This window comes from Trachypithecus francoisi, unplaced genomic scaffold, assembly GCF_009764315.1.
Source record: "Trachypithecus francoisi isolate TF-2019V2 unplaced genomic scaffold, Tfra_2.0 Lachesis_group0, whole genome shotgun sequence".
NCBI lineage: Eukaryota > Metazoa > Chordata > Mammalia > Primates > Cercopithecidae > Trachypithecus > Trachypithecus francoisi.
The window spans coordinates 48,947,473-48,974,425 of record NW_022681453.1 but is presented as its reverse complement, the minus strand read 5'-3'; the positions used below and the strand labels follow the sequence as shown (position 1 = coordinate 48,974,425).

The window sequence follows — 26,953 nt, the reverse complement described above, 5'->3', positions numbered from 1 at the left end:
CCACACCGTAGGCCGCCCGGACGTCCGCGACGCCCCGAGGCCCCGCCCCTCACCCAGGCCCCGCCCCGTCCCTCCAAGCCCCGCCCCCCTGGGCGGTCGGTAGCCCGACGGGCTGGCGTGGCGAGCAGGAGCCGCTCCAGCCCAGGCGAGGGAACTTCCAGCCAATGGGAGAGCGGCACGGCAGCGCCCGCCGGACGCTAGACACAGACGTGGCCCTAGAGCGCCTGGCCTTGGCTAGATCGGGTCTCTCTCTGGGCAGAGCGTGTGTCCGGCAGAGCTGGGACCGGAAAAAAACCACTCTAGGTCTAGGTTAGGAGTGATGACAGTTAAAAGATACATACTGAAAAGAAGGAAAGGATCATTTCTGTATAAAAGGAACTATTTTTGCATATCGAGGGCAGAAGTTTTATAACTTAGGTGTCTCTTTATGGACGGGGTGGGATACTACCTTTTAGCTCAAGGAGTGCACAAAACAGTTAACTGCAGGCCACATAACGATCATAAATCTTTTGATTTAAACACCCAATTTTTAAGAATCGCTCATGATGCTTATAAAACGCATATCCCCAGATCCCTCCCTAGACCTATCGAACAACTCCAGTGGTCTCGGGAATGTGCGTCTAAGTACTCTTGGGCAGTTCTTAGAAACCGGCAGTTTCAGGAAATACTAAATTATGTTATATTGCTTTTGTCTCGGCAATAGGATTTTTTTTTTAAAAGGGGGGTGCGGGTTGGGGGTGGGAATCAAGGCTCCCACCACCACCAAATTATTAACCAGATATATCTAAACATGTCTTCTCTTGTCCCTCCCATCCCACCATCTCTCCTGTGCACCCGCAATTAACGACCTAACCTTTGAGGTGTGGGGTAGATTCCCAGTTAAATCACTTTACCCCTCTGTTATCTACTTCCTATAATTAAGAAGGTTGCAAATGTTAGCTCTAAAGGACTATGGCTTTCACATAAAGATTCAACGGTTTAGATGTTTTATTTATTTTGCTTGCTGCATTTGGAGTTGGCTGTAAGGTTTGCTCTCCCTAAGTTTAGACCCTATACCTGTTTCATCAGGGTTTCTGAAAAGCTTGGGAAGCAAGACCTGACTAGACCCCCAAATCAGATATTGGCTGAGTGGCCGACCAAGGGAGTGCATAAGAAGGTAAGTTGTCATGTGGCACTCTCATCACATTTTCAGGGTAGAGAACTTTTTGAAATACAGAGCAGGTGTAAGGGGAACTAAGAAAACACTTGATCACAGCACATTGTAGCTGGCACACAGGAAGGTCCTTACTATTGGCTGAGCCTTGTTCTTTCCCAACATTGAGACATCGAGAGCAGCCCAAGCAGCAAAAAGATTACGAAGACAACTTGAGTCAGGATCTTTAGACTACATAGCTTCTGCTTTTTCCCCTCAGTGAAGGATGCCTGGGGACTGTGCTGGCAGCCCAGCTCCAGCCCTTGATCCTGAACTTCTGCCTTCCCGGAACTTGCAAACTGAATGTGAATATTCAGTTGCATGTTGTATGTTTTCTTCCAGGGCTACTTTATTGCAAATCTTAACTTAAAACTTAATCTGGTTAACTGCAGGCCATATTGAGGACAGCTCCTGTCTTGATGTTAGAGAAAAACTCTTATAAAAATAAGTATTTTAATAACCAGAGAAAACCATCCAACTCCTGAAAGATGCTTTTCATGGTAAACCTGATGGTTTTCAAAACACTTTTGACATGTGTGCTCATTTAATCTTCATAGAAAACATTCTAAGGCTTATTCCACAAGCCATAACGGAAGAAATCAGGTTGGGGGCTCAATTCTCAGAGCCTGTGGACTCTAGGCAGAAAGAGAGTTACTACACTTTAGGGCAATTTGCACTTCAAATAGCTGGCCCTTGAGCAGACAGGTCCCTCAGCTCTTTCCACGCCATCCATCCAAAGGCAACAGTTTTGACATTAGCGCCCTGCAAGGCATAGCCTAGGCATTAGGATCTAGGTTCAGAAAGTGTTTCCTTCTGGAATGAAACTGAAATGAAAGAAATGGGTTATTTTGTGCTAGTCCTTTCGATTAGGACTCCCCTTAAGGTAAATATAACTGATATTGGGACAATACCCATACCTAATCATAAAACTCCACCTTAAAAATCAACTCTTTTAAGATACAGTTTGATTTGTGACAGGTTTTCCAGTAATCTCACAAGAGCATCAGGGACTGATAAGAAAGGAGGCACTTTTTCCTTTACTCTGGGGAATGCCAAAGAGATGACAACTAAGAACTCACATTCAGAAGTCAGGTGTTCAAATCGTAGCTCTGCCCTAAGAGTGACCTTGGGAAGTTACTTTTCTGGACTTGTTTCCTCATCCATAAAATGGGTGAGTGATGAGGACAATGTTTATCACAGTTGTGAATTACATCGTGTGTGTGTGTGTGTGTGTATAGTACTTACACTGTGCTATACAGTGAACCCTATTGTTAATACTTTTCAACTCTGAACCTTTTAAAACTAGCACCTGGCTGGGCACGGTGGCTCACGCCTGTAATCACAGAACTTTGGGAGGCCAAGTTAGGCAGATCACTTAAGATCAGGAGTTCAAGACCAGCCTTGCCACAATGATGAAACCCCATCTCTACTAAAAATACAACAATTAGCCAGGTGTAGTGGTGGGCGCCTGTAATCCCAGATACTCGGGAGGCTGAGGCACGAGAATCACCTGAACCCAGGTAGGTAGAGGCTGCAGTGAGCTCAGATAGTGCCACCGCACTCCATCCTGGGCAACAGAGCGAGACTGCATCTCAAAAAAAAAAAAAAAGTATTTCAAAAGCAGGGGTTTTGCAAAGCCGATGGCCTAAAAAAAAAAAAAGTGTGTAATTACAGTTCAAATTTATTTGATGGGCAGAAATCCAAGTTTGTCAACATGCTCTGTGAGCAAAATACAGGGTACTCCAGAGGCTGAGGCAGGAGATCCCTTGAGCCAGTAGCTTGAAGTTGCGTTTGCTATGATCATGGCTGTAAATAGCCAATGCAATTAATTACCTGGGTAAACAGTGAGACTTCATCTCTTTTTCAAAAAGGCATAGGGGACAGGGAATGGTAAAAACAAAAACGAGTACTTCCCCTGTGAAGGGCTATTTGGCAATTCCTAGTGTCAGAAAAAATTACAACAAATTTACTTACAGATCTAACTGGCGTTTATTAATAACTTATGAATGGGCCAGCCTCCATTCTACAAAATAGAATGAAAGCTCCCAATGAGAAACAGCAGAATAGTGGGTTTTGTGAGAGTAAGGAAACAAAACAATGAAAAATAACTGACTGGTTAACATTGGGTTACTTTTTTTTAAGGGTTAAAGCAGAAGGGACTTCCTTATTATTCCGATTTAGACAGAGTGGGATTTTCAGTTTTCAGGAAAAACTGATTTCTGTAAAGTTTCCATTTAACTGTGTGGCATTTAATATATGTAACTACTTTGGTCTGCTAGAACCTAGTGCAGAAACTCAATCCACAAAAAATGACCCCTGATAATTTTTGTTTAACATTAGCACAAGTCGCCGGGCACGGTGGCTCACACCTGTAATCCCAGCACTTTGGGAGGCCGAGGCGTGTGGATCACTTGAGGTCAGAGTTCAAGACCAGCCTGGCCAACATGGTGAAACCCCATCTCTCCTAAAAATACAAAAATCAGCTTGGCATGGTGGCTCGTGCCTGTAGTCCCAGCTACTTGGGAGGCTGAGGCAGAAGGATTGCTTGAACCCAGGGGGCGGAGGTTGCAGTGAGTCGAGATCGTGCCACTGAACTCCAGTCTGATGACACAACAAGACTATCTCAAAAAAGAAAAAAATATACTGAGATTCCCTTCTAGTAGTTCTAATACCAAACCACTGAAACAAATATATCAACTATACATCAAAAATATTCATCATGCACATGCCCATACCATGCTCTAGCCTTTAGGTTACTGATGCTTCCAGAGAATGTAGGAATTCTATAAATCCTTAACCCTTCTTTGAATGAGAGGGCTAGCACTTTCATAAATTAGCTAATAATATGACAAATAACAGCAATTTGAATTTTTCTTACATAATAAAATATACAAATGGAAGAGTTATCTAATTCATGTATTAGGTAGCAGTAGATAGAAATGGTGAATTCTCGTAAGCCACAGAAACAAGATAGCACATTGTGTGATACACATTGTACAACACTGAGGGTAGGCCACAGTTGTAGATGAGAATTGGTTAAGGGAGATGCTATAATTAGCAAGTGGTTAATGTTCTACTTCCCATGTCCAAAAAGGGACACAATGGTTTTGTTGGTCCTCCAGCCCCTTTCCTTTGAAGAGTAGTATTTTCTAACCATTCCAGGTTTCTCCAAAGCACTAGATAAATTCTAGCAGAACCTAGCTGGCTGGGCATGGTGGCTCACGCCTGTAATCCCAGCACTCTGGGAGGCTGAGGCGGGCGGATCACAAGGTCAGGAGATCAAGACCATCCTGGCTAACATGGTGAAACCCCGTCTCTACTAAAAATACAAAAAATTAGCATGGCGTGGTGACGGGTGCCTGTAGTCCCAGCTACTCAGGAGGCTGAGGCAGGAGAATGGCACGAACCTGGAAGGCAGAGGTTGCAGTGAGCCGAGATTACGCCACTGCACTCCAGCCTGGGCGGCAGAGAGAGACTTCGTCTCAAAAAAAAAAAAAAACCTAGCAACACAGCAGTTATAAAGGGTTAAACCTTAGCTCTAAACCACTTACCCTCAAATTGGTAGTAAGTATATACTTTTCCAGAATGCATACCAAATATTTTCTGCAGTCTGGGGAAAATGTTCTAAAATTTGTAAATGCCTTTCAAAATATAAGCTATATATTTACAGAAGTTCCTTTAAACAAAATAAATTTACTGTATCATTCTGTAAAATGTCTGCAATCTCCAGCTCTTGTGCTAAAATTTAAAGTTGTAACATGTAAATATTTCTGTATTTTTTGATTACCTTCCATTGAAGGAACATGTAATATTAACATATTCACTAGGACAAATGGGTGTTTTTGTATCTCTTCTCTCTTTAGCCACCAAGCAAATCTCTAGGCTGCTAGAATCAGCCCGTCAGTGGCAGAAGTTATGGTTAGAAATCCTCTCCTCTTCATTTTATAAATGGGAAAACTTAAGGAGCCACTAGGGAGTTCTGCAACTCACCAGTCACACAATTAGTTAATAGCCAAGAACCCATTCTCCCAAATGCCAACCCAGGACTCTCCATAGAATTAAGCTATATTAGCATCGTAAGCTAACAACTCTTTCCCTACATCCCTACTGTAAGCCCCAGTAAAATGAGGCTAAATTATCCACCCACCCCCCTCCCCGGTCCTGATTCCTATTGGGAAATCTGCATTACCTAAATGCCAGATGTCTTGGGATCTCAAAATAGAATTATCTTACTGAAAAGAGGCTGGTTAATAGAATGGAATAATACATGACTACTGCTGTGGCTTAGATTTTTGATGACAATGACCTGCTTTGGTTTCCCTAAGAACACCCAAGAGGAGCAATGACAAAAGTACACATTTTTATTAATAGCTGAATTTTAAACAGCAAATGTGTGGAGGTTATTTACTAACCAACAGGAAACACCTGCAGCAGGCTGCATACTTGTAGAGCAGCAAACTTAAGGGAAGTCGGTAAGGCTTTACCGTCTTCCTTTTCAAGTCTCTTCACTGCTATGCACATAGTTGAGGGCATAACCTTAAAAGTTTGTAACATAACGAAAACATTTTCAACATCAAACATTGTGCTTTCCCCACTGTGGCACATTTTTAGAGTAAAGCATTTGGCCAACTGGATGTTACAGCACAATGCCTGCTACATTATGTTTAAGCTTCCACTCCAGTTCTGACCCAACTGACCCCTGGAACAGCTGGAATTACCAAATCAACAAGATATCAGTGTAACTCAATCCTATGTGGAGAGACTAGATAAAGCAATTAGTTCCTCAAACACCCAATTTACCTGACAGAATCAAAGACCAACTTTAGAAGTTTAGAAGTTTTTTAAAGCAGACACACATTTAGAATTAAGCTAAATGTGTATCCTCAGTGTCCCCCCATCCTCATCCCCAATTCTCACACACTCTTCCTTTGGTAGGAGAATGGTGAGAAGTGGGTGAAACTTGATGCTTGACTACATGGCTCCACTAATTTAGTTAAAAAAAAAAACAAACAAAACATAAACGTGGGTAGGGAAAGAAATGCTAAATCATACATCCAAATAGCCACTAAGGGTTGGCTATATAGAATTATAGTATGGAAATGGAGAAAATGCTAATTGAACTTTTCTAAACAAATAAACATATACAAAATTATTTCTCCAATAGTTTTGATAAGTATTGACTTATTTTATGGGCAGATGATACCAAACCAGCAAAAAGCTTTATGCTAAAAATGTGCCTTTGTGGGAAAACCAGCATGTTTAGTACTCAAAATATTTTCATTCTGAACTGAAGTCAGTAAATAGGCGTATCTTGCAATTTCATTTGCTTAGCAGGGTCTTGGTTTGATTTTTTAAAACTGGATCATAAAATGTTTTACTAGCGCTTGCCACTTAACAAGTCCTAAATTTGGTGTATTGTAACCGCTGACAAGTAGTAGCATTTCCCCCGCCCCCAAAAAATCACAGTATCAATTCTGTGGATATTTTAAAAGTTTATTTCTATTTTAACTAGCCCACAGACCCAATTCTTTGAGGGCTGAGCTGATTTCTGACAAATGGTCTATAGACCCTCCTCTTGGAAACTTACTTTCTATCCCCTTCCAAAAAAGTCTGCACCTTCCATCATGATGCACATTTTAAGTTAAAATTGCCAATACAACCCTTAAAATGCAAGTTTATTGAACAAAGCTGAGAAGAGCAGTAAACAGACAAAAAATGCATCCACCTAAATAAAAAAATTCACATATTTACATAGTTGAGTAACTGTTAAAAGTTTTCACATGCAGAGGTTAATGCACAGGAAAATGTTGGTAATAGCGTCTGGATGTCTTGAAATGCTTAAAGCAATGTTTAGACACACAAACACATTAAGGTTTAGCTATAGGTCAATTAACAAACCTATGCAGTCCCCACAAAGTCACACATTCTAGTTCCAATTCCTCCTTTTAGGCACAAGCAAGTTGCCACTTTCTTTGTAATGGTTCAGACTGACCATGAATGGTGTTGAACAACAGTAGCAAGTTTAAATATCCCTTCATTTACAGAACCATCCATCCCACCAGGGAAGTATGCAACATGCTTCAAAGAATAAGAAGAGAAATTTAAAAGCCCAGATTCTACTCATAAAAATATGAATGGAGAAAAGCAAGTAGTGTCTGTGCAACACAGTGCAGTATATTGTACAGAATATATTTAAGGCCATGGCAGTCTATAAATTAAAACTGGTATTCATTAAAAGAACATACTGTTGACTACACTCTGAGTGCTCAACACATTTGGAAATGCAGTCTACATAAGTGCTGCTTAACAAAAGAAACAAAATCACACACAGTGTGAGGCAACACATAAGCAGGTGTACCATAGAGTTTTATCTACTACAGTGGTCTATATGAATAATAATTTACAAATGAACCAGTATTAATATGTCCCTTTATGTATACGGAAGTCGCTAAACTACAAAACATGTCCATTTGAAGTTTTTAGACATCTCTGTATCATAGAAGCAAACAAACAGCATCAGTTCCTCAGTTCTCTGTGTGACTGATTATTAAACAACCTGCAGACGCCGAGCATGATTACATTAGATAGAGCAGGCAGGTCTAGAGTTGTCACAATAATCAAGATGTCTAATGGCACCAGTCAAAAGAGTGCCAAACCTTACATCAGTAAGAGAGAAAAATAAAAAGTTTTTATTTGTTTATAAGTATCTGTTGTGCTGAAAGTCAACTTTATGACTGCATATAAAAAGTCAGGAGTTAGAGTGTCATGCAGCAGCACTGATTTAATGACTGGAGATAGAACAAACAGATGTTTGAACAAAGTCTGACATTCTTAACAGGTTTTATTATATTGGGTGGAATGCTCTAAATTCATGAAAGTTTTTGGAAAATCTTCAATTCTCAATCCCTTAAAAAAGTATCCTGAACCGGGAAGAAAAAACAAGCGACAGAAATAATGATCTGGACAGATACAAAACAGGATGCTTTAGTTCCTCCCATATCCCAACTGCCATCTGGTGATAAAGAGTTCTCAGAAAGTAGAATATCTTTAATATTCATCATGTAGAATCTCACCAGTGTAAAGAAACAACATTGATCTGGTGCCTCCGCTCACTCTCTGCAGACCATTTTGGATTCCTAAGATGTAATTATACATTTCACATGCATTTGTGAGATAAAATAAACATTATGTTTATATATATCCCACATAAGTCATTCACGCTTAAAGGTTTTCTAAATACTGTGTGTGGCACTAGAAACTTCATGCTGTATCAAGTCAGTGTCAGTACTAAGCTACTGGACTCTATAATGAAATATTATAGATAGACATTTACTGAAAACCAATATAAAAATCTGGCCCAGAAAGACCAGAATGGAAATATGTAATTTTCTTGATTTAAGATGGTCAAAAGTGTATGGGGGTTTTTTTTGTTTTGTTTTGTTTTGTTTTTAAAAAGCTCTACATATGGTTTAAGACAGGTATGTGTAAGAAGCCTTTTTTGTGTGCTGACTTTATCATGACAACTCTAGCTGATTCTTTATGAAGGATTAGGGATACTCATCTTCAGCAGTGCACATGAGAAATAAACTCTGAAAAAGGCAATTTCTTGGGTTTAGGAAGGACCGTATTCTGGGAATTACTTCAGAGGAACGGACAATAATTCTAGGATTATAGCCAAGAAAGACTGGAAGACTTGAGGAGATGCTTCAGCTTCTTCTAGATTTTGAATGCTGAATAAGCCACTGAAGTGTGATATCTAAAGATAGAGGGGAAAAGCGAAGACATTAAAATTAAAAAACTAAACATCAAACAAGACAATATTTAAAATGCTGCTAATTCAAGGCACATACTATGCCTGACCTCTTCTGCTTTTCTGTCATCTGTATTCCCACACTCCATTACTTGAACTTAAAGAGAATATGAGGAATTACCAGAGACTGAAGGGTTTTCTGATTTAAAAATTAAGTTGTGTATAGGATGGTTGGTGCCATCTTTTATGCGTTGCCCATACGATTGCAATTGCCAGGAAGGAAAAAAAAAAAAAAAAGGAAGAACCCCTGTCTGGCCTCAAGGAGCTTTTAAGTATAAGATACAGAAAAGATGCAGTAATTATTGGGGCTTGGGGGCCACCCCACAAAATTCCAGGTTAAAAAAAAAAAACGGCAAAGAATTTAAAAAGGCATGAAACATTGTGGAGCTCTGGATGGATTCTGAGTGATAGAACGTGACTAAAGCAGAGGGATGGGAGAGAAGGCTGTCACTGCCAAGGCTAGTGCAGGATTCACACCATGCCCTTTCAACATCTGGGGCTGGATAATTCTTGTCCTCACTTCTTCAAAAGGGTACATGAGAGTCTACTAGAAGCACCACTCAATTCTCCAAGCCTGAAAGATGAGGGTAAATTCACTACCAGTTTCCCAGCTAATATGCATTAACGAAACAACACAGGGCTGAGCTATGAACAAACGTGGCCTGTTCACCACTGTGGAAACAGTGATTTCACTCAACTACTGAAGAAGTACCTCTGCACCTTAAAATGGGGACAACAATGCACAATAAGAGCAAAGCCACACTCATTTGAACTGAATGGGAGAAAGGTAAATCTGAAGTGAAATAACCAAATCTAAATATTTAAGAAATTCATGGCTGGGCGCGGTGGCTCACGCCTGTAATCCCAGCACTATGGGAGGCCAAGGTGGGTAGATCACCTGAGGTCAGCAGTTCAAGACCAGCCTGGCCAACATGGTGAAACTCCGTCTCTACTAAAAATACAAAAATTAGCCGAGCATGGTGGCGGGTGCCTGTAATCCCAGCTACTCGGGAGGCTGAGGCAGGAGAATCACTTGAACCCAGGAGGCGGAGACTGCAGTGAGCCAAGATCGCGCCACTGCACTCCAGCTGGGTCACAAGAGTGAAACTCCATCTCAAAAAAAAAAGAAATTCACTAAAAAACTACACAAAGCCTCTGTGGATACTGATAGAAGTTCATATCCTAAAGACAAATGGATCTTTATGAATAGGGAAAAAGACAATAGAAATAAGATACTCAGATGACCTGATTTATAAAATACTTATTTCGAATCTTACTAGACTGGATCTTGTTAGACTGGATCAGTTTCCTTGGGCTTGATAACATTTTAAGTGAGTCAGGAGTTCTAAAATTACTACTGAGCTATTTAGCAAACTACTAAGATCAGCCTCAAATAGCGAAAGAAGTCCTCACAGCTCTACTGCACTTCCATACATGAGCCCATATATTTTTTTTTTCAGGAAAGTATCCAACTAGTTTGTAACAATGGAAAAACAGAAAACATATAGGGAGTAATGGATTTACAAAACAGCACAATGGACTAAAAATTACGGTTAGTGTGACAGGATTTCCCAACCTTGCCACTACTGACATTTTATGTTGGATAATTCTTTGCTGTGGACCTACATCTCTGGTCTCCACCCACTAGATGCCAGCATCACCCTCCTAGTTATGATAACCAAAAATGTCTCCAAATATTGTCAAAAGTATCCTGGGGGAAAAGCTCCCCATTGAGAACCACTGACGTAGAAATAAATGCTCTCATGGGGCATATCTTAAATTTTAAAAAGGGTTTTCCCCGCCACTTAGAGAAAAAACTTAAAAGTAACCACAAGTGCTTGACAAGTCTGTTCTCAAATAAACGCTCCCAATGTAGCAAGTGCATTATTCTATCCATTTATAAAGGAAAATTTGTGTATATCAGCTGTTACTAGGGCTGAGACCACCCTGAATGGTCTTTAAAGGAAGCCCAAAATCAGTCAGAACAACTATCCACACTTTAAGCTGAATAAAGCATGTTTGTGGCTGGGCATGGTGGCTCATGCCTGTAATCCAGGCACTTTGGGAGGCCAAGGCAGGTGCATCACGTGAGGTCAGGAGTTCAAGACCAGCCTGGTCAACATGGTGAAACCCTGTGTCTACTAAAAATACAAAAATTAGCCAGGCATGGTAGTGGGCACCTGTAATCCCAGCTACTCAGGAGGCTGAGGCACAAGAATCACTTGAACCCGGGAAGTGGAGGTTGCTGTCAGCTAAAATCTTGCCACTGCACTCCAGTCACGGCAACAGAGTAAGACTACATCTTAAAAAAAATAAAAAATAAATAAAGCCATGTTTGCAGGAGGGGTGGAAGGTGAGTTAGGGAAGGACAGACTGGAATACAAAAGCTAAAGAAAAAATATCAGCATAAACTTTGTAAATATACTATTCTGGTACTATTTATTACATTTTATTCCAATACATTCATGTATCAAATCATCTCACACCAAATTAGTTAAGAAACTAAAGTTGAGCCATACATACCTATTCTGTAAGGATACTATGCTAGAACGTTTAGTGTCCCCCTAAAAAGTCATGTCCATCCAGAACCTCGGAATGTGACTTTTACTGGAAATAGGGTCTCTGCAAGTTATTAGTTAAGATAATGTCATAATGAATTAAGGTAGGCCCTAATCCAGTGACTTCTGTCCTTAGGAAAAGATAATACACTGACACAGAGACAACTACAGGGGAGACGCATGAATGTGAGGCAGAGGTTGGAGTGGTACATCTACAAGTGAAGGAATGCCAAGGATTGCTGGCAACCACCACAAGCTAGAGAGAGGCAAGGCGGGATCTTCTACAGCCTTCAGAGAGAACACAACCCTGCTGACAACTTGATTTTGGACTTCCAGCCTCCAGAATTTTGAATGACTTAAGTTTCTGCTGTTCCAAGCCATCTCGTTTGTGGTACTTTGTTATGGCAGTTCTAAGAAATTAATATGGGCACTGAGTAAATGAAAGGTATTTTGGGCTTATAATTCTAATAGAGTGCTAACATACTGTAGTAATATACTGGTTCAATAACTGAAAAATTGTTGTAGTGCCTGTAAACTGATTTTTGTAAAGTCTTATTCCATAAATGCCATTTTGTTATAAGCACAGCTAGATACTAGCTCTGCAAAAATTAATACAATAAATTGGTATCACATAATCTTAGCCTCAAGACTTTATTGCATTTTCTTCTTTAAATAGCACAAAGAAGATTCAGGATGTTATACATTAAGTGCTCACTTAACATCACTGACAGGTTCTTGGAAATTGCCACTTGAAGTGAAATGGTGTGTAACAAAACTATTTTTTTCTCATTAACACTGTAACACTGAACGAAATGAGGGCCTGCTGTATGTCATTTCACTTAAAAGTGCAATTTCCTCTTTTTAAAAAATGTTTTGCTGTTCAACAGTTTGCTAACATATAGGCCGGGCTCACACCTGTAATCCCAACACTTTGGGAGGCCGAGGCAGGTGGATCATTTGAGGTCAGGAGTTCAAGACCAGCCTAGGCAACATGATGAAACCCTGTCGCTATTGAAAATACAAAAATTAGCTGGGCGTGGTGGTGCATGTCTGTACTCCCAGCTACTCAGGAGGCTGAGGTACAAGAATCACTTTAACCCAGGAGGCAGAGGTTGCAGTAAGACGAGATCGCGCCACTGTACTCCAGCCTGGGTGAAGGAGTGAGACTGTCTCAAAAAAAAAAAAAAAAAAAAAAATATATATATATATATATATATATATGTTATATATAGTATATATAGTATATTTTATTTATAAATATATATAACATTACATACATAATATTACATATATTTTTATATATATTTATATGAGAGAGATCGAGAGAGAGATAAAATAGCAATTTCCAAGAAGCCATCAATAATGTAAAGTGAAGATTCACTATATTTGTTGTCAAAAGGTATAATGTCTATTCTTTTTTCTCAAGCAAAAGCAGCAGTATTCTGTAAAGGAAGTCACTTAATGAGAAATCGAGATAATAAGCTGTAAGAAGCACAGACATTCCTTCCAATGATACCCATTTCTTCCAAAATTACTGGTCATTTCTTACCTATATTATCCTTTTCTTTGCAAGAAATTGAATAGCAGCAAATTTCTCTATCCTGAATAGCAGACAGATTCCTATGAGAAGAAGATCAGTTTGTGCTTAGAATAGCTGTCATACTTATCACTTTGTTCAATTTTACTCATTAGTTTTATTACTATACTAAAGAAATCATTTTAGCAATCCTAAAATGTTAGGATTCGCTTCTCTGATAGGCTAAGTTTATCTATCTAAAAAAAATGGCTATTATCATTAGGAATAACATAACAAGTGGGCAAAATAGGGTAATTTAGAAGCAAATTATTAAAATAGCATATTGAAGACATACATTTTTTCAATTAGCTGTTTCTCATCCAAGGCATTAGGAAGATCCCTCTTGTTTCCAAGCACTAGCACCTTTAAAAAGAAAAGATATTAAGAGCACACTTTTATGTAAGAAAAAGTCACAGAAGTTTATCATCTTGATATGTGAAGACATAAAATTAAGATGTTAATACATTCCACAATATTAAGGCATTTTGTGTAACTGGTGGCCTATCTCATTCATTTCATTGCTCATACTGGTATTCGCTTAACTCCTACAATGTAAGTGCCCTTAATTCAGTATGTGGCTGCCAACTTCTATTTAAAATATTCTGAGTCTATGCTATGCATTCTGCTATTCTTTTTATTATTATTATTATTTTGAGATGGAGTTTAAAATATTCTGAGTCTATGCTATGCATTCTGCTATTCTTTTTATTATTATTATTATTATTTTGAGACGGAGTCTCGCTCTGTCACCCAGGCCGGAGTGCAGTGGCGTGATCTCCGCTCACTGCAAGCTCTGCCTCCCGGGTTCATGTCATTCTCCTGCCTCAGCCTCCTGAGTAGCTGAGACTACAGGCGCCTGCCACCACACCTGGCTAATTTTTTGTAGTAGAGACGGGGTTTCACCGTGTTAGCTAGGATGGTTTCGATCTCCTGACCTCACGATCCGCCCGTCTCGGCCTCCCAAAGTGCTGGGATTACAAGCGTGAGCCACCGCACCCAGCCACATTCTGCTATTCTTAATACAGGTTTAGTATGCCTTATCCAAAATACCTGGGACCAGAAGTGTTTTGGATTTTGGAAATTTTTTTGGATTTGCATTATATACTTACTGGTTGAGCATTCCTAATCCAAATGCAAATTCCTAAATGTATTCTAGAGACTGACCTCTTCTCAGTTTCCCACTTCCTCCCACCCAAAGGCCTTTGCCTAGAACTCTCTTTCCCTCCAACTGTCATATATCTCACATTCGTATGTATCCCTCAGATCTCAGCTCAAGCATTACTTTCTCGTGAATCCCTCCTTCTTCCCTCAAACTAGATCAAATCTCCCCTCTAAATTACAACTCTCATAGCCCCTTGCACCTTTCTTCCTAGCACTTAAAGCTGCATTATTCAAGTGTTTTCAGAGTATCTACCTTTCCCACTAAACCATAAGGTCCATGACGGCAAGGAGTATATTTCTACTGATTTCTGTTCATCACTCTATCTCTGGGCCTAAGCACTGCTCCTGCTGCATAGTAGTTTAGTAGATATCTGGTTACGAGATTCATATTTACCACAATGCCCAGTATATGGCAGATACACGGTAAACAAGTCTTCCAGATTTTAAAAAACAAGATGTTACTGATTGCAAACATAATTAATATCATTGTATAATTACCATAATTAATATCATTATATAATTACAATGTAAAATAACAAGTATTCCATACTTACTGGAATTCCTTGTAACTGTGGTTTATCTAGAAGATTATGTAGCTCATTTCGGGAAGCTTCTATCTTTTCACGATCTGCAGCATCTATCATGTAACTTAAAAAAATGAAGTAATCTCAACATACCTTCTCCATATGACTTGATGACGACAACTGGTATTACTGATTTTTAATTTTCGTAAGATTTACATTATTGAAATTGTTAACCAAAATAAACTATGTCCTAAAGAAAGGCTCAGTACCCTTTAATACTTTTTAACTAGACTGTTTTTAGAGACTAATACATGATAGTAACACATGTGTACCCCTTAGCTCTTAGCTCCATAAACAAAAAACATAAAGATCTTATTCTATGATTGTTTGAAATCCCATGTTAATGGACTTGCACTAGGATATTAGCTAAGAAAGACTTTCATTTTCAAGATAAAAATTGAGCCTCCAGAAATACTAAAACAAACTTTCTTCTTTGATGCCTAAATTGATTTAAAAGCAAAAAAACAAAACCACTTACACAATAGCATTGACTCCTCTGCAATACCGCTCCCACATGCTTCGAAATCGGGGTTGTCCTCCTATGTCCCAGATCTTTAAATCAAAACAAGGCAATTCTTAATAAAGATATTTTAAATAAATGATTGAAAGAGGAAGTAACAGAAAATGAGAAAGATCAGGAAGATATACTTATTTCTACAATGTTAGAGGCAAAGTGCTCCTGAAAAACTTGACCTCAAATAAGCTCTTAATATGGGAATTCTTGGGGCCACTTCTAAACTTGAAGTCCATATTTAATACATTTACAATACATCTAAAATTTTGCTTGAGCAAAGATTTGGTTTATGTGCAACAGTTTGCCTGTTAACTAATATACTTCTATTATTGAAAACATGTCTTTATAACAATTTAAAAGTTACAGGACCATGCACCATCCAGATTTGAATGCCAAGACAGAAAACAACAATTCAGAATCTATTAAAGCTTAATTGTCTGATTTGTTCTACATTAATGGCTAACCTTTTAAAATTATCCTGTAAATAAGTAGCCAACATTTCCACATAGGTGTTTTTCTTGTAAAAAATTATTTTGGTTGGGCGTGGTGGCTCACGCCTGTAATTCCAGCACTTTGGGAGGCCGAGGCGGGTGGATCACTTGAGGTCAGGATTCGAGACCAGCCCGGCCAACATGGTAAAACCTCATCTCTACTAAAAATACAAAAAATTAGCCAGGTGTGGTGGCAGGTGCTTGTAATCCCAGCTACTCAGGGGCTGAGGCAGGAGAACCACTTGAACCCAGGAAGTGGAGATTGCACTGAGCTGAGATCACACCACTGCACTCCAGCCTGGGCAACAAGAGTGAAACTCTATCTCAAAAAAATAAAAATTATTTTATCCATATGAAAGCCACCATCCATAATCATTTTATTATTGTGTCTACTCCATAGGGCATCACACTAGACACTGGGCTACATCAAAGTCTCAAATCATGGCATTTATCTTCAAGAGGTTTCCAATTTAACTATAGAACTGGTAACAAGCATAAAAAAACATGCACATGACTAAATCTGGAACTTCATTAGATGAGCCACAGAGAAAGTGAACAGCTTCTGTGAACCAACAATAATTGGGCAAAATGGACATTAAGGCTCAGGTCATAGATTTTATTTTTGAAAAACAAAATAAATTAAAAATCTATTCTTGGCCAGGTGTGGTGGCTCACGACTGTAATCCCAGCACTTTGGAGAGGTTGTGGCAGGCAGACCATTTGAGATTAGGAGTTGAGACGAGCCTAACAGACATGGCGAAACCCTGTCTCTACTAAAAATACAAAAAATTAGCTAAGCGGGGCGGCACAAGTCTGTAATCTTAGCTATTCTGGAGGCTGGCAGGAGAATCACTTGAACCCGGGAGGCGGAGGTTGCAGTGAGTGAAGATTGCGCCACTGCACTCCAGCCTGGGTGAAAGAGCAAAACACTGCTTCAAAAAAAAAAAAAAACAACAACAACAAAAACTATTCTTTTGAAATATGCCCATTCATTACGGAAAAACTGCAAATTTTCAGTAAAAACACAGAAATTAAACAGAATAATTTCTAGGTGTCTATGCTAACAATTTAAATTGCATATGGCAAGAAATAACATACCTTTATTGTGACGTTACCTTTAGTTACCTTCCTCATGTTGAAGCCCACTGTGGGTATCATATCTTCACTGAATTGACCTGACTGAACAAAATAAAACATTTGAAGTTAGACTAATCAACATTTATAATGACACTGCATAAACTTCTAATATCAACATTGCATTTGTACCCATTTTAGTAAACATTTTTTTACCATTGGTAACAATCCACTTTAAGAATATGTTCCTTATGGTCCTAATTATTGAAGAGATGCATTATTTTTGTCCCAACAAAGATAACTTCTCCCATCTAAAAAAGGTATTTTTGAAACTAATGTAATTTTTCACATATTTCCTTATGCTAAAAAAATTTTTAGCCAGGCGCAGTGGCTCAAGCCTGTAATCCCAGCACTTTGGGAGGCCGAGGCGGGCGGATCACGAGGTCAGGAGATCGAGACCATCCTGGCTAACACGGCGAAACCCCGTCTCTACTAAAAAATACAAAAAACTAGCCGGGCGAGGTGGCGGACACCTGTAGTCCCAGCTACTCGGGAGGCTGAGGCAGGAGAATGGCGCGAACCTGGTAGGCGGAGCTTGCAGTGAGCTGAGACCCGGCCACTGCACTCCAGCCTGGGCGACAGAGCAAGACTCCGTCTCAAAAAAAAAAAAAAAAATTTTTTTTTATATTACAAATACATATGAAAATTTATAAATGTGTTCACCTGATGTACATTTTCACACACAAAGTAGATGAAATCAGAAATCAAACTTTCAGCATTTAAATTATTCTGACAATAACTATTAAAATTCACTGCTAAATAGCATTTCCAAGTCTGTCTATTAATAAGGCTTATAAAATATTTTGCCATACATTTTGTTCTTTTTGGTTTCTAATCTCAATGTCATGAGATCAAAATTAAATTCTTCTAATACTATGTAACTTTTTCAAATTTAAAACATGTATCCAACTGGAGTATGACGATACACAGTACTAAAGTAAAGTCTCTTTTTCCAAATAGATAACAAACAATCATCCCACCACTAATTAAAAAATCTGTCTTCTTTGGCTGGGCATGGCTCATGCCTGTAACCCCAGCACTTTGGGAGGCCAAGGTGGGTGGATCACCTGAGGTCAGGAGTTCAAGACTGGCCTGGCCAACATGGTGAAACCCATCTCTACTAAAATACAAAAATCAGCCAGGCATGATGGCGGGTGCCTGTAATCCCAGCTACTCGGGAGGCTGAGGCAGAAGAATCGCTTGAACCCAGGAGGCAGAGGCTGTAGTAAGCTGAGATCATACCAGTGCACTCCAGCCTGGGCAAGACAGTAACATTCCATCTTAAAAAAAAAAAAAAAAAAAAAAAGTCCGTCCTTTACCAACTAATTAAAAATTACACATCAGGCCAGGTGTGATGGCGCACACCTGTAATCCCAGTACTTTGGGGGGCCAAGGCGGGCGGATCACTTGAGGTCAGGAGTTCAAGACCAGCCTGGCCAACATGCTGAAACCTTGCCTCTACTAAAAATGCAAAAAAATTAGCCAGGTGTGGTGGCATGCACCTGTAATCCCAGCTACTTGGGAGGCTGTGGCAAGAGAATCCCTTGAATCCGAGAGGTAGATGTTGCAGTGAGCCGAGATTGTGCCACTGCCAGCCTGAGCAACAGAGTGAGACTCTACCTCCAAATAAATAAATAATAAGTGATATGTCAAACACCATAGACAGACAGTTCTGTATCTGGGTCCTCAATTCTTTTCCATTACTCTGTTTATTCCTGAATAAACACTAGATTTGTTACTATAATTTATACTAGGTATTATTCCATATAGCTGATTAAAAATTTGGGATTTTTTGGTATTATCTTTATTCATCACCCACATTCCAAATAAACTTCAGAGATTAATAATTTTGTTAAAATACTGACTGGAATTACATAAATGTATTAATTTGAGAAAAATCACACTTAACTCAATATGTAACTACTATCAAGTCTTTTCATTCAGGCACATGATTTGACCACTTAATCATTCCAATCTTTTATATGCTTCAGTAAAGTATCACGATTCTCTTATGCCTTACCATATTCTTGCCATATTCTCTATTTTGACTGCTCTCGTGAAGTACATCTTAATGAGTCACAATTAATACTGATTTTATGCATTTATATTTTAGTTTACATTAGCAAATTTCTCAGTTAATTTCTCAGTTGAGTTTACTATTAAATTTTAGGCTAGGCCGGGCGCGGTGGCTCAAGCCTGTAATCCCAGCACTTTGGGAGGCCAAGACGGGCGGATCACAAGGTCAGGAGATCGAGACCATCCTGGCTAATACGGTGAAACCCCGTCTCTACTAAAGAATACAAAAAAACTAGCCGGGCGACAAGGCGGGCGCCTGTAGTCCCAGCTACTTGGGAGGCGGAGGCAGGAGAATGGCGTGAACCTGGAAGGCGGAGCTTGCAGTGAGCTGAGATCCGGCCACCGCACTCCAGCCTGGGCGACAGAGCCAGACTCCGTCTCAAAAAAAAAAAAAAATTTTAGGCTAACAACCCAGGATTAACAAACACCTCAACAAGGGACTGGTTAAACAAACAGGACTCTTTTCATGGCCTTAACACTGGGCAATTGTTTGCTATGGCCTCATGCTAGCCACATACACATGTATTCGAAAATTGTCTTAAGTCTTGAGCACAATGAATTCCAACTGTACAAACAACTTCCTCTACAGAACTCGAATTCTGCCTCTTTTAACCATTCAGTGCAGTTTTATTAATTTCAGAAAAAAATGTTAACACAACCGTAATCACTAATTTCACTTATATAAGACATTATAATTCTCTGGACTTTCATGTATGTGATTATACGTGAAAATCTAGTCATTATATCAAAACTTGTTATATCAAAACTAAGCCATGATAAAAGATAAAAGGCCAATAAACTCCTGAAAAGATGTTCAACTCACTAATCACTAGGGAAATGCAAATCAAACCCACAAAGAGATACCACCTAACATCCAGTAGGATGGCTACTATTAAGAAAAAAAAAAAAAAAAAAACAGAAAGTAAGCACTGGAAAGAATGCAGAGAAATAGGAACTCTTGTATACTGCTGGCAGGAAGATAAAATGGTACAGCTAATATGAAAAATGGTACAGCAGTTCCTCAAAACCTAAAAATAGAATCATCATATGATCCAGCAATTCAACTTCTGAATATACACCCAAAAGAAATGAAGACATTTTGCTAAGTGAAATGAGCCAGAAGTCTCTCTCTCTCTCACACACACACACATACACACAACACACACACACACACACACTGTATTTCACTTTATGAGGTACCTAAAGTAGTCAAGTTCATAAAGACAGAAGATACTTATTTGCTTAATGGGTATGGAATTTCAGTTTGAAAAGATAAAATATTTCTAGAAGTGGATAGTGGGATGGTTACACAATGTGAATGTACTTAACACTACTGAATTGCACACTTGAAAATGATTAAGATGATACATTGTGTTTTGTATATTTTACCAAAATTTTTAAAAAACTAGTCATGATATAGGGAGGGACAATTATCATTACCATTTTATAGAACAGGTAGTAGAGTCCCAAGGTCACATGGCTAAATCATGATTATATTTTTCTTAAATATTTTCATTGTAATTATATTTATTGTGATAGGCTTTATCTGAGGAGAGATCTACGTGAGATAATGCTCATTTATTTCATATCATTAGGTGTTTTACTTAATGAAAAGGCAGGAAATAGTAGCTAAACTTTTTAGGTACCAAACTTTATAACTAGCTTGCATAGAAAGCTTTCTAAAAGGCAATACACACTTGGCTAACTTCCCACAAACAATCTATAGAACATGATTTAATGTGTTCTCAATGTTTCAGGGTCATTTTATCTACTGTAAAACAAGAAAACTAAATTAGACAACACTCGAGGGCCCTCTCTATTGGAGGTAAAATTTTATGATTATAAACATCAACTACAGCACCACTTTGTAATAAAACAATGTAGGGGCTGCCATTATACTGGAGTACCCCTGAGCTTTCTCAGGGGTTCATTTATCTCTTTTCTTTACCTTGGTCGACGCTAACAACTTTCCTGTAATTCAGTTGCTACTGCTAACATGTAAAAACTGAAAATCAGCTAATCAAGTCCTTGAGATTTTACTCCAAAATATCTTGAGTACAGCAAGATATTCAATAAATATTTGTTGAACAAAGTAAGAGTTATTAGGGCCGGGCATAGTGGCTCAAGCTTCTAATTCCAGCACTTTGGGAGGCTGAGATAGGCAGGTTACTGCGGCCCAGGAGTTCAAGACTAGTCTGGGTGACATGGCAAAACCTTCTCTCTACAAACAACACAAAAATTAGCCAGGCATGGTTATATGTACCTGTAGTCCCAGCTACTAGGGAAGCTGAGGTGGGAGGATTGCTTGAGCCTGGGAGGTGGAGGTTGAGATCTTAAGAACAATATGACTTTAAGCCAAGATTGTAAGACTGTACTACAGCCTAGACAACAGAGTGAGAGCATGTCTCAAAAAAACAAACAAACAAACAAACAAAAAACCATAGGCCATGAAGGAGGGAAATGATGGAACTCTTCTGCCAATAAAGTGCTTAACTTTGATGCATGAATTTTGTGCAATAATTACTTTATGGACCTGGAAATATTTTCTACTTCTTTCCTAGTGTCCAATCTTAATCATCACTTTTCGAAGCTTGTGTTGAACAACTATAACCACTCAGTTGGCAGTTGGGCACTAGATACCTGAGAATTTATGTCTGAGTTGTCAAGAAGCTGCTTAATTAAGACTACAGGTTTGGGAAACAGATGTTTAGAAAATACTAATTAGTGGTATATCATTCTACTTATTTTAACAAATTTAACAAACACATAATACTAAGCACTTAATATTCATCAGCATAGTTTAATCCTTATGACAACCCAATGAAATGAGTAGCATTATCTTCATTTCTCAGATGAGAAAAACAAGGCAATGTCAGATTAAGTCACTTGCCTAACGTCATACTGTTCTTAAGATCTGGATAGCTATGAGTTAATCTGACTTGGGGGGAAGAGTAGAGAAATAAAAATACGTAGTCCCTCCTTATCCATGGGGGATACATTCCAAGAACCCCAGTGGATGCCTGACATCACAGATAGAACCTAACCCTATGTACACTATGTTTTTTCCAATACATACATACCTATGATAAAGCTTAATTTATAAATCAGGCACAGTACTCTTCTGCTTTGGAGTCATTATTATTTCAGAGGTTGATCATAGGTAACTGAAACTGGAAAGCAAAACCATGGATAAGAGGGACCAGTGCATGCTTTCATGCTTGCCTTCTTAAATGCCACGATCACACGTGGCACTCGCTGTGATTTTGTGATGGTAGATGGAGCTGTCACTGTCACAATGCTTACCCTCCTATAAGCCAAACTTGCAAGGTAGTGTGCCTGGAATTTGGTTGAACAAAATGAATCTGAAGCAAAATAAGATGGTGAAAAGAAGACTATTCTCAAAGTCAGGGAATCTTATTACCAATTATGCTACTTACTAACCAGATGCAAGTCATGTGACCTTGGGACTCAGCTTCCTTATCTAGAAAAAGGACATTGGAAGAGTATCTCCAAAGTCACTTCCAGACCTAACATTTATGGTTTTATGTTCTATTCATAGGCCGTTCATTTAAAATACAGGTAAGCAGGGAGATGAATGCTACAACAGCAGAAAAATGTAGCTCTTTCCAAATTCATTAGCATACCAAAGGCTAAAGCAGACCCTGTCCCAGAAAGTTCTATCAGTGCCAACTCCACTTTGCAGCACTCACCTAAATTTTCTACTAGAGATCTCAGAAATGAGACAAATGGAAAATGGTGAAAAACGTACAGAGAGCAACCAAAGTTAACAGCAGGAAGACTGAAGACATGAGGCTGTGAACCTCTAATAGTGAAAAGACACTTTACTAAAGATACCTTAAGACAGCTGGGCGTAGTGTCTCACGCCTGTAACCCCAGCAGTTTGGGAGGCCAAGGCAGGTGGACTGCCTGAGCTCAGGAGTTCAAGACCAGCCTGGGCAACGTGGTGAAACCTCACCTGTACTAAAATATAAAAAGTTAGCTGGGCATGGTGGAGCATGCCTGTAGTCCCAGCTACTCTGGAAGCTGAGGCAATCGCTTGAACCCAGGAGGCAGAGGTTGCAGTGAGCTGAGATCGCACCACTGCACTCCAGCCTGGGCCACAGAGCATTACCAAAAAAAAAAAAAAAAAAAGATACCAGCCAGGCGTAGTGGCTCACGCCTGTAATCCCAACACTTTGGGAGGCCGAGGGGGGTGGATCATGAGGTCAAGAGATCGAGACCATCTGGGCCAACATGGTGAAACCCTGTCTGTACAAAAAATACAGAAATTAGCTGGGCGTGGTGGCGCATGCCTGTAGTCCCAGCTACTTGGGAGGCTGAGGCAGGAGAATTGCTTGAATCCAGGAAGTGGAGGTTGCAGTGAGCCGAGATCACGCCACTGCACTCCAGCTTGCTGACAGAGCAAGACTCCGTCTCAAAAAAAACAAAAAACAAAAAAACAAGGATACCTTAAGACAATAGAAATGGGTGAGGGGTTGATGCAACTATTCTTTGTAAACAGGTTAATATACCAGAGATGTACTGTGCCCTGACTGCTTATAAACAGTGATATCTGACACAGGAAAGAACACAGTGAAATCCTCTTCATATGTTTTAGTGCTTTCAAAGTAGAGTAGTACTAAATGGACTAGGTTAGATTTTACAATTGTTCTTTTAAATGAAGACATGCAGAAAGCAAGCTATTAACAACAACATGGGAAATGAAGCTTCTCTTTGCTTTACCTGTCCATCTATAGCAGCAGTTCAATCCGATACAATAAACTTGAAAAGACAAATAGAAAAATATCTACTTTAACAAACGTCTCACAGTTTTTTTTCTCTAAGAATCATTTTTTAAGGGTGTGGTTATCAAGCCACTTTATGAAGACAGAATGAAATATGGAACATGACAAAGCCTCATACTAATTTTTTTCTTTTGGTACAGTACAGAGGAAGCTACTTTTCACATGCTAAGCAGACTGGTCTTTTCTTTGTAAAACAAAACACACCAGGACTCAATTGTTTAATTCCAAAATTCACACACTGGGCAAGTGAGAGGATATGACCAACTAAATACCCAAATTAGTCATTTTTCCTTCTAAGAACTTTTAATTCATACATGAAGTCACTATAATTACCAATACTCATTTTTTCAAATTATTATGCTTTCTATATTTCTGTAGTAAGTAGAATTTTGTATTTCAATTTAGTAAGAAAAAGAATTACAACCAATTTTTCTTTCTTTCTTTCTTTTTTTTTTTTTTTGCTGGAAAAACACTTAAAAGGAAGGTAATAAGATACTCATCTAGGGGGAAATTTTGATGAAGAGCAAGAAGTTTCACAGTCTGAAAGTATATCCCCCACAAACTGATCATTAGTTGCAAGATGGGAAAAACTAGTAATTATACAACGGAGAAATCAGGCAACACTTTGTGTGATCACAATTAATATCTCAATGCTCAGATTAACATCATGTGCCTACCGACATGATACCATTAGAAGGACACAAGATCCCCTATGTAGTATTTCAGCTGAGAACATATATATAACAGAAGCTAATCATCAGACAAACCCAAAATGAGGAACATTCTATTTAAAAGAAGGGTCATGTGTGAATTTTTCAAAAATGTCAATGCCAGAAAAAGAAAAGCTGTAGACATGTTTCAGATTAATGGAGGCTAAAGAAACATGACAAGTAAAAGCGGTACATGATCCTAGACTGCATCCAAAAGGTACATGATCCTAGTTGGATCCTGTGCTGAAAGACAAAAACAGCTACAAATGATATTATTATTGGGTCAACTGACAAAAATGGAATAGATAAAATCTATGATGTATCAACTTTTAAATGTACTAAAGTTGGTAACTTAACTATACTCACGTAAAAGAATATCCCTAATCTTAGAAACTACATACTTAGAAAACAAGGGCCTCACCTTCCAATGTTTCAGAAAATTGAATGCTGTAAGGTGATAATCAGAAAGCAAATGAAGTAAAATGTTAACCACAGTTTGATCCTGGAAAGGGGTATGAGTGCTGTTTGCAATGCATTTATTTCTGCAACTTTTCTATAAATTTTAAATAGTTTCCAAATAAAATAAATTTTAAATAGAAATAATCAAATACTACTTTATTCTTTATTGTATCAAGTGCATCTGGAAAGAGAAGATAAATTAGTCATGCCACTACCACCTATTACCTACTACAATAATAAATAATAGTAAAATTCATGAACAGAATCAGTCATAAGGAATTCTCACAATTAGTTCAGGAAAAAGTAAAAGAGTTATAACTAAAGTTAACCCTTGAACTACATAGGTTGAAGTGCATATAGGTCCACTTACACATGGATGTTTTCCAACCAAATGCAGATCAAAAATACAGTATTCATGGATTCAAATACCTAATATATGGGGGGTGTGGAGCAACTTTCCATATGTGCAGGGCCGACTGCAGGACTTGAATATACACAGATTTTGGTAAACAGAGGGGGTCCTAAGAACTAATCCCCCTCATATACTGAGGGACAAAGTATAATCATATTCTGTTCTTTATTTTCCTCTTCTTTACAGTAGTTATTGCAAACACATATATCATATTCAAACATGAGATTCCCTTTATAGCACTCTCTTTTTTTTTCTCCCAAGACAGAGTTTTGCTCCTGTCACCCAGGCTGGAGTGCAATGGCACGATCTCAGCTCACTGCAACCTCTGCCTCCTGGGTTCAAGCAATTCTCCTGCCTCAGCCTCCCGAGTTGCTGGGATTACACGCGTGTGCCACCATGCCCAACTAATTTTTGTATTTTGAGTACAGACGGGGTTTTGCCATGTTGGCCAGGCTGGTCTCAAACTCCTGACCTCAGGTAATCCACCCACCTCGGCCTCCCAAAATGCTGGGGTTACAGGCATGAGCCATGGCACCCAGCAGCACTCTCTTTTTAAGGTGCTAAAAAACATGTTTATAATCATTCACTACAGTAACATTTCAAGAATCATATATACAATGTTCATTTTCTCCCAATTTCAGAACACTGTGGACAATCTTTCCTTAATTTCCCAAAGATCAATAATTTGATCTGTTTTATATGCAAATCTGGATTTACTTCCAACCACAGACATAATTCCTTCCCAAAGGATTTTAGTTAAAAAGTACAGGTTAAAAGATTCAGCGATACCAATACAGAAGCAGAAAATCAAAAACTTCATGTTCTTATTTGTAACTGGGAGCTGGTCAGGCATGGTGGCTCAAACCTGTAATCACAGCACTTTCTGAGGCTGAGGCGGGTGGATCACCTGAGGTCAGGAGTTCGAGACCAGCCTGGCCAACATGGCGAAACCTTGTCTCTACGAAAAATCAAAAATTAGCTGGGTGTGGTGGCACACACCTGTAGTCCCAGCTACTTCGGAGGCTGAGGCAGGAGAATCACTTCAACCAGGGAGACGGAGGTTACAGGTGAGCTGATATCATGCCACTGCACTCCACCCTGGGCAACACAGCATAACTCCGTCTCAAAAAAAAAAAAAAAGGAAGAACATGAGAGCTAAACACTGAGTACACACAGACATAAAGACAGGCCCAACTTGGGAGACTCCGAGAAGTGGGGAGAGGGCAAGGACTGAAAAACTATCTGTTGGGCACTATGCTCACTATTTGGGTGACAAGATCAGTAGAAGCCCAAACCTTAGCATCACACAATATAGCCATGGAACAGACCTGCCCCTGTTCCTCTGAATCTACAATAAAAATAAAAGATTCATTTGAGCAGTTAAGTCTTATTACTAAAGAATAAAGTTTCTCAAAACTTCAATGGGTTTATTTTTGTTTGTTTCTAAAGAAAGTGCTCTTCTGTAATTATC

The 26,953-nt window shown here is 39.0% G+C and overlaps 1 protein-coding gene across 1 annotated transcript in view; it reads right to left on the bottom strand.

Annotated features, from left to right (window-relative positions):
• Positions 1 to 6,667: 6,667 nt before the first annotated feature.
• Positions 6,668 to 26,953, bottom strand: part of ARL8B (ADP ribosylation factor like GTPase 8B) — a 56,324-nt gene continuing 36,038 nt past the window's right edge. Inside the window, 6 exon segments of the mRNA XM_033210516.1 lie at positions 6,668 to 8,948; positions 13,110 to 13,180; positions 13,432 to 13,499; positions 14,852 to 14,945; positions 15,360 to 15,433; positions 16,985 to 17,065. Coding sequence (XP_033066407.1) covers positions 8,899 to 8,948; positions 13,110 to 13,180; positions 13,432 to 13,499; positions 14,852 to 14,945; positions 15,360 to 15,433; positions 16,985 to 17,065 — 438 coding nt within the window. The 3' untranslated portion in view covers positions 6,668 to 8,898.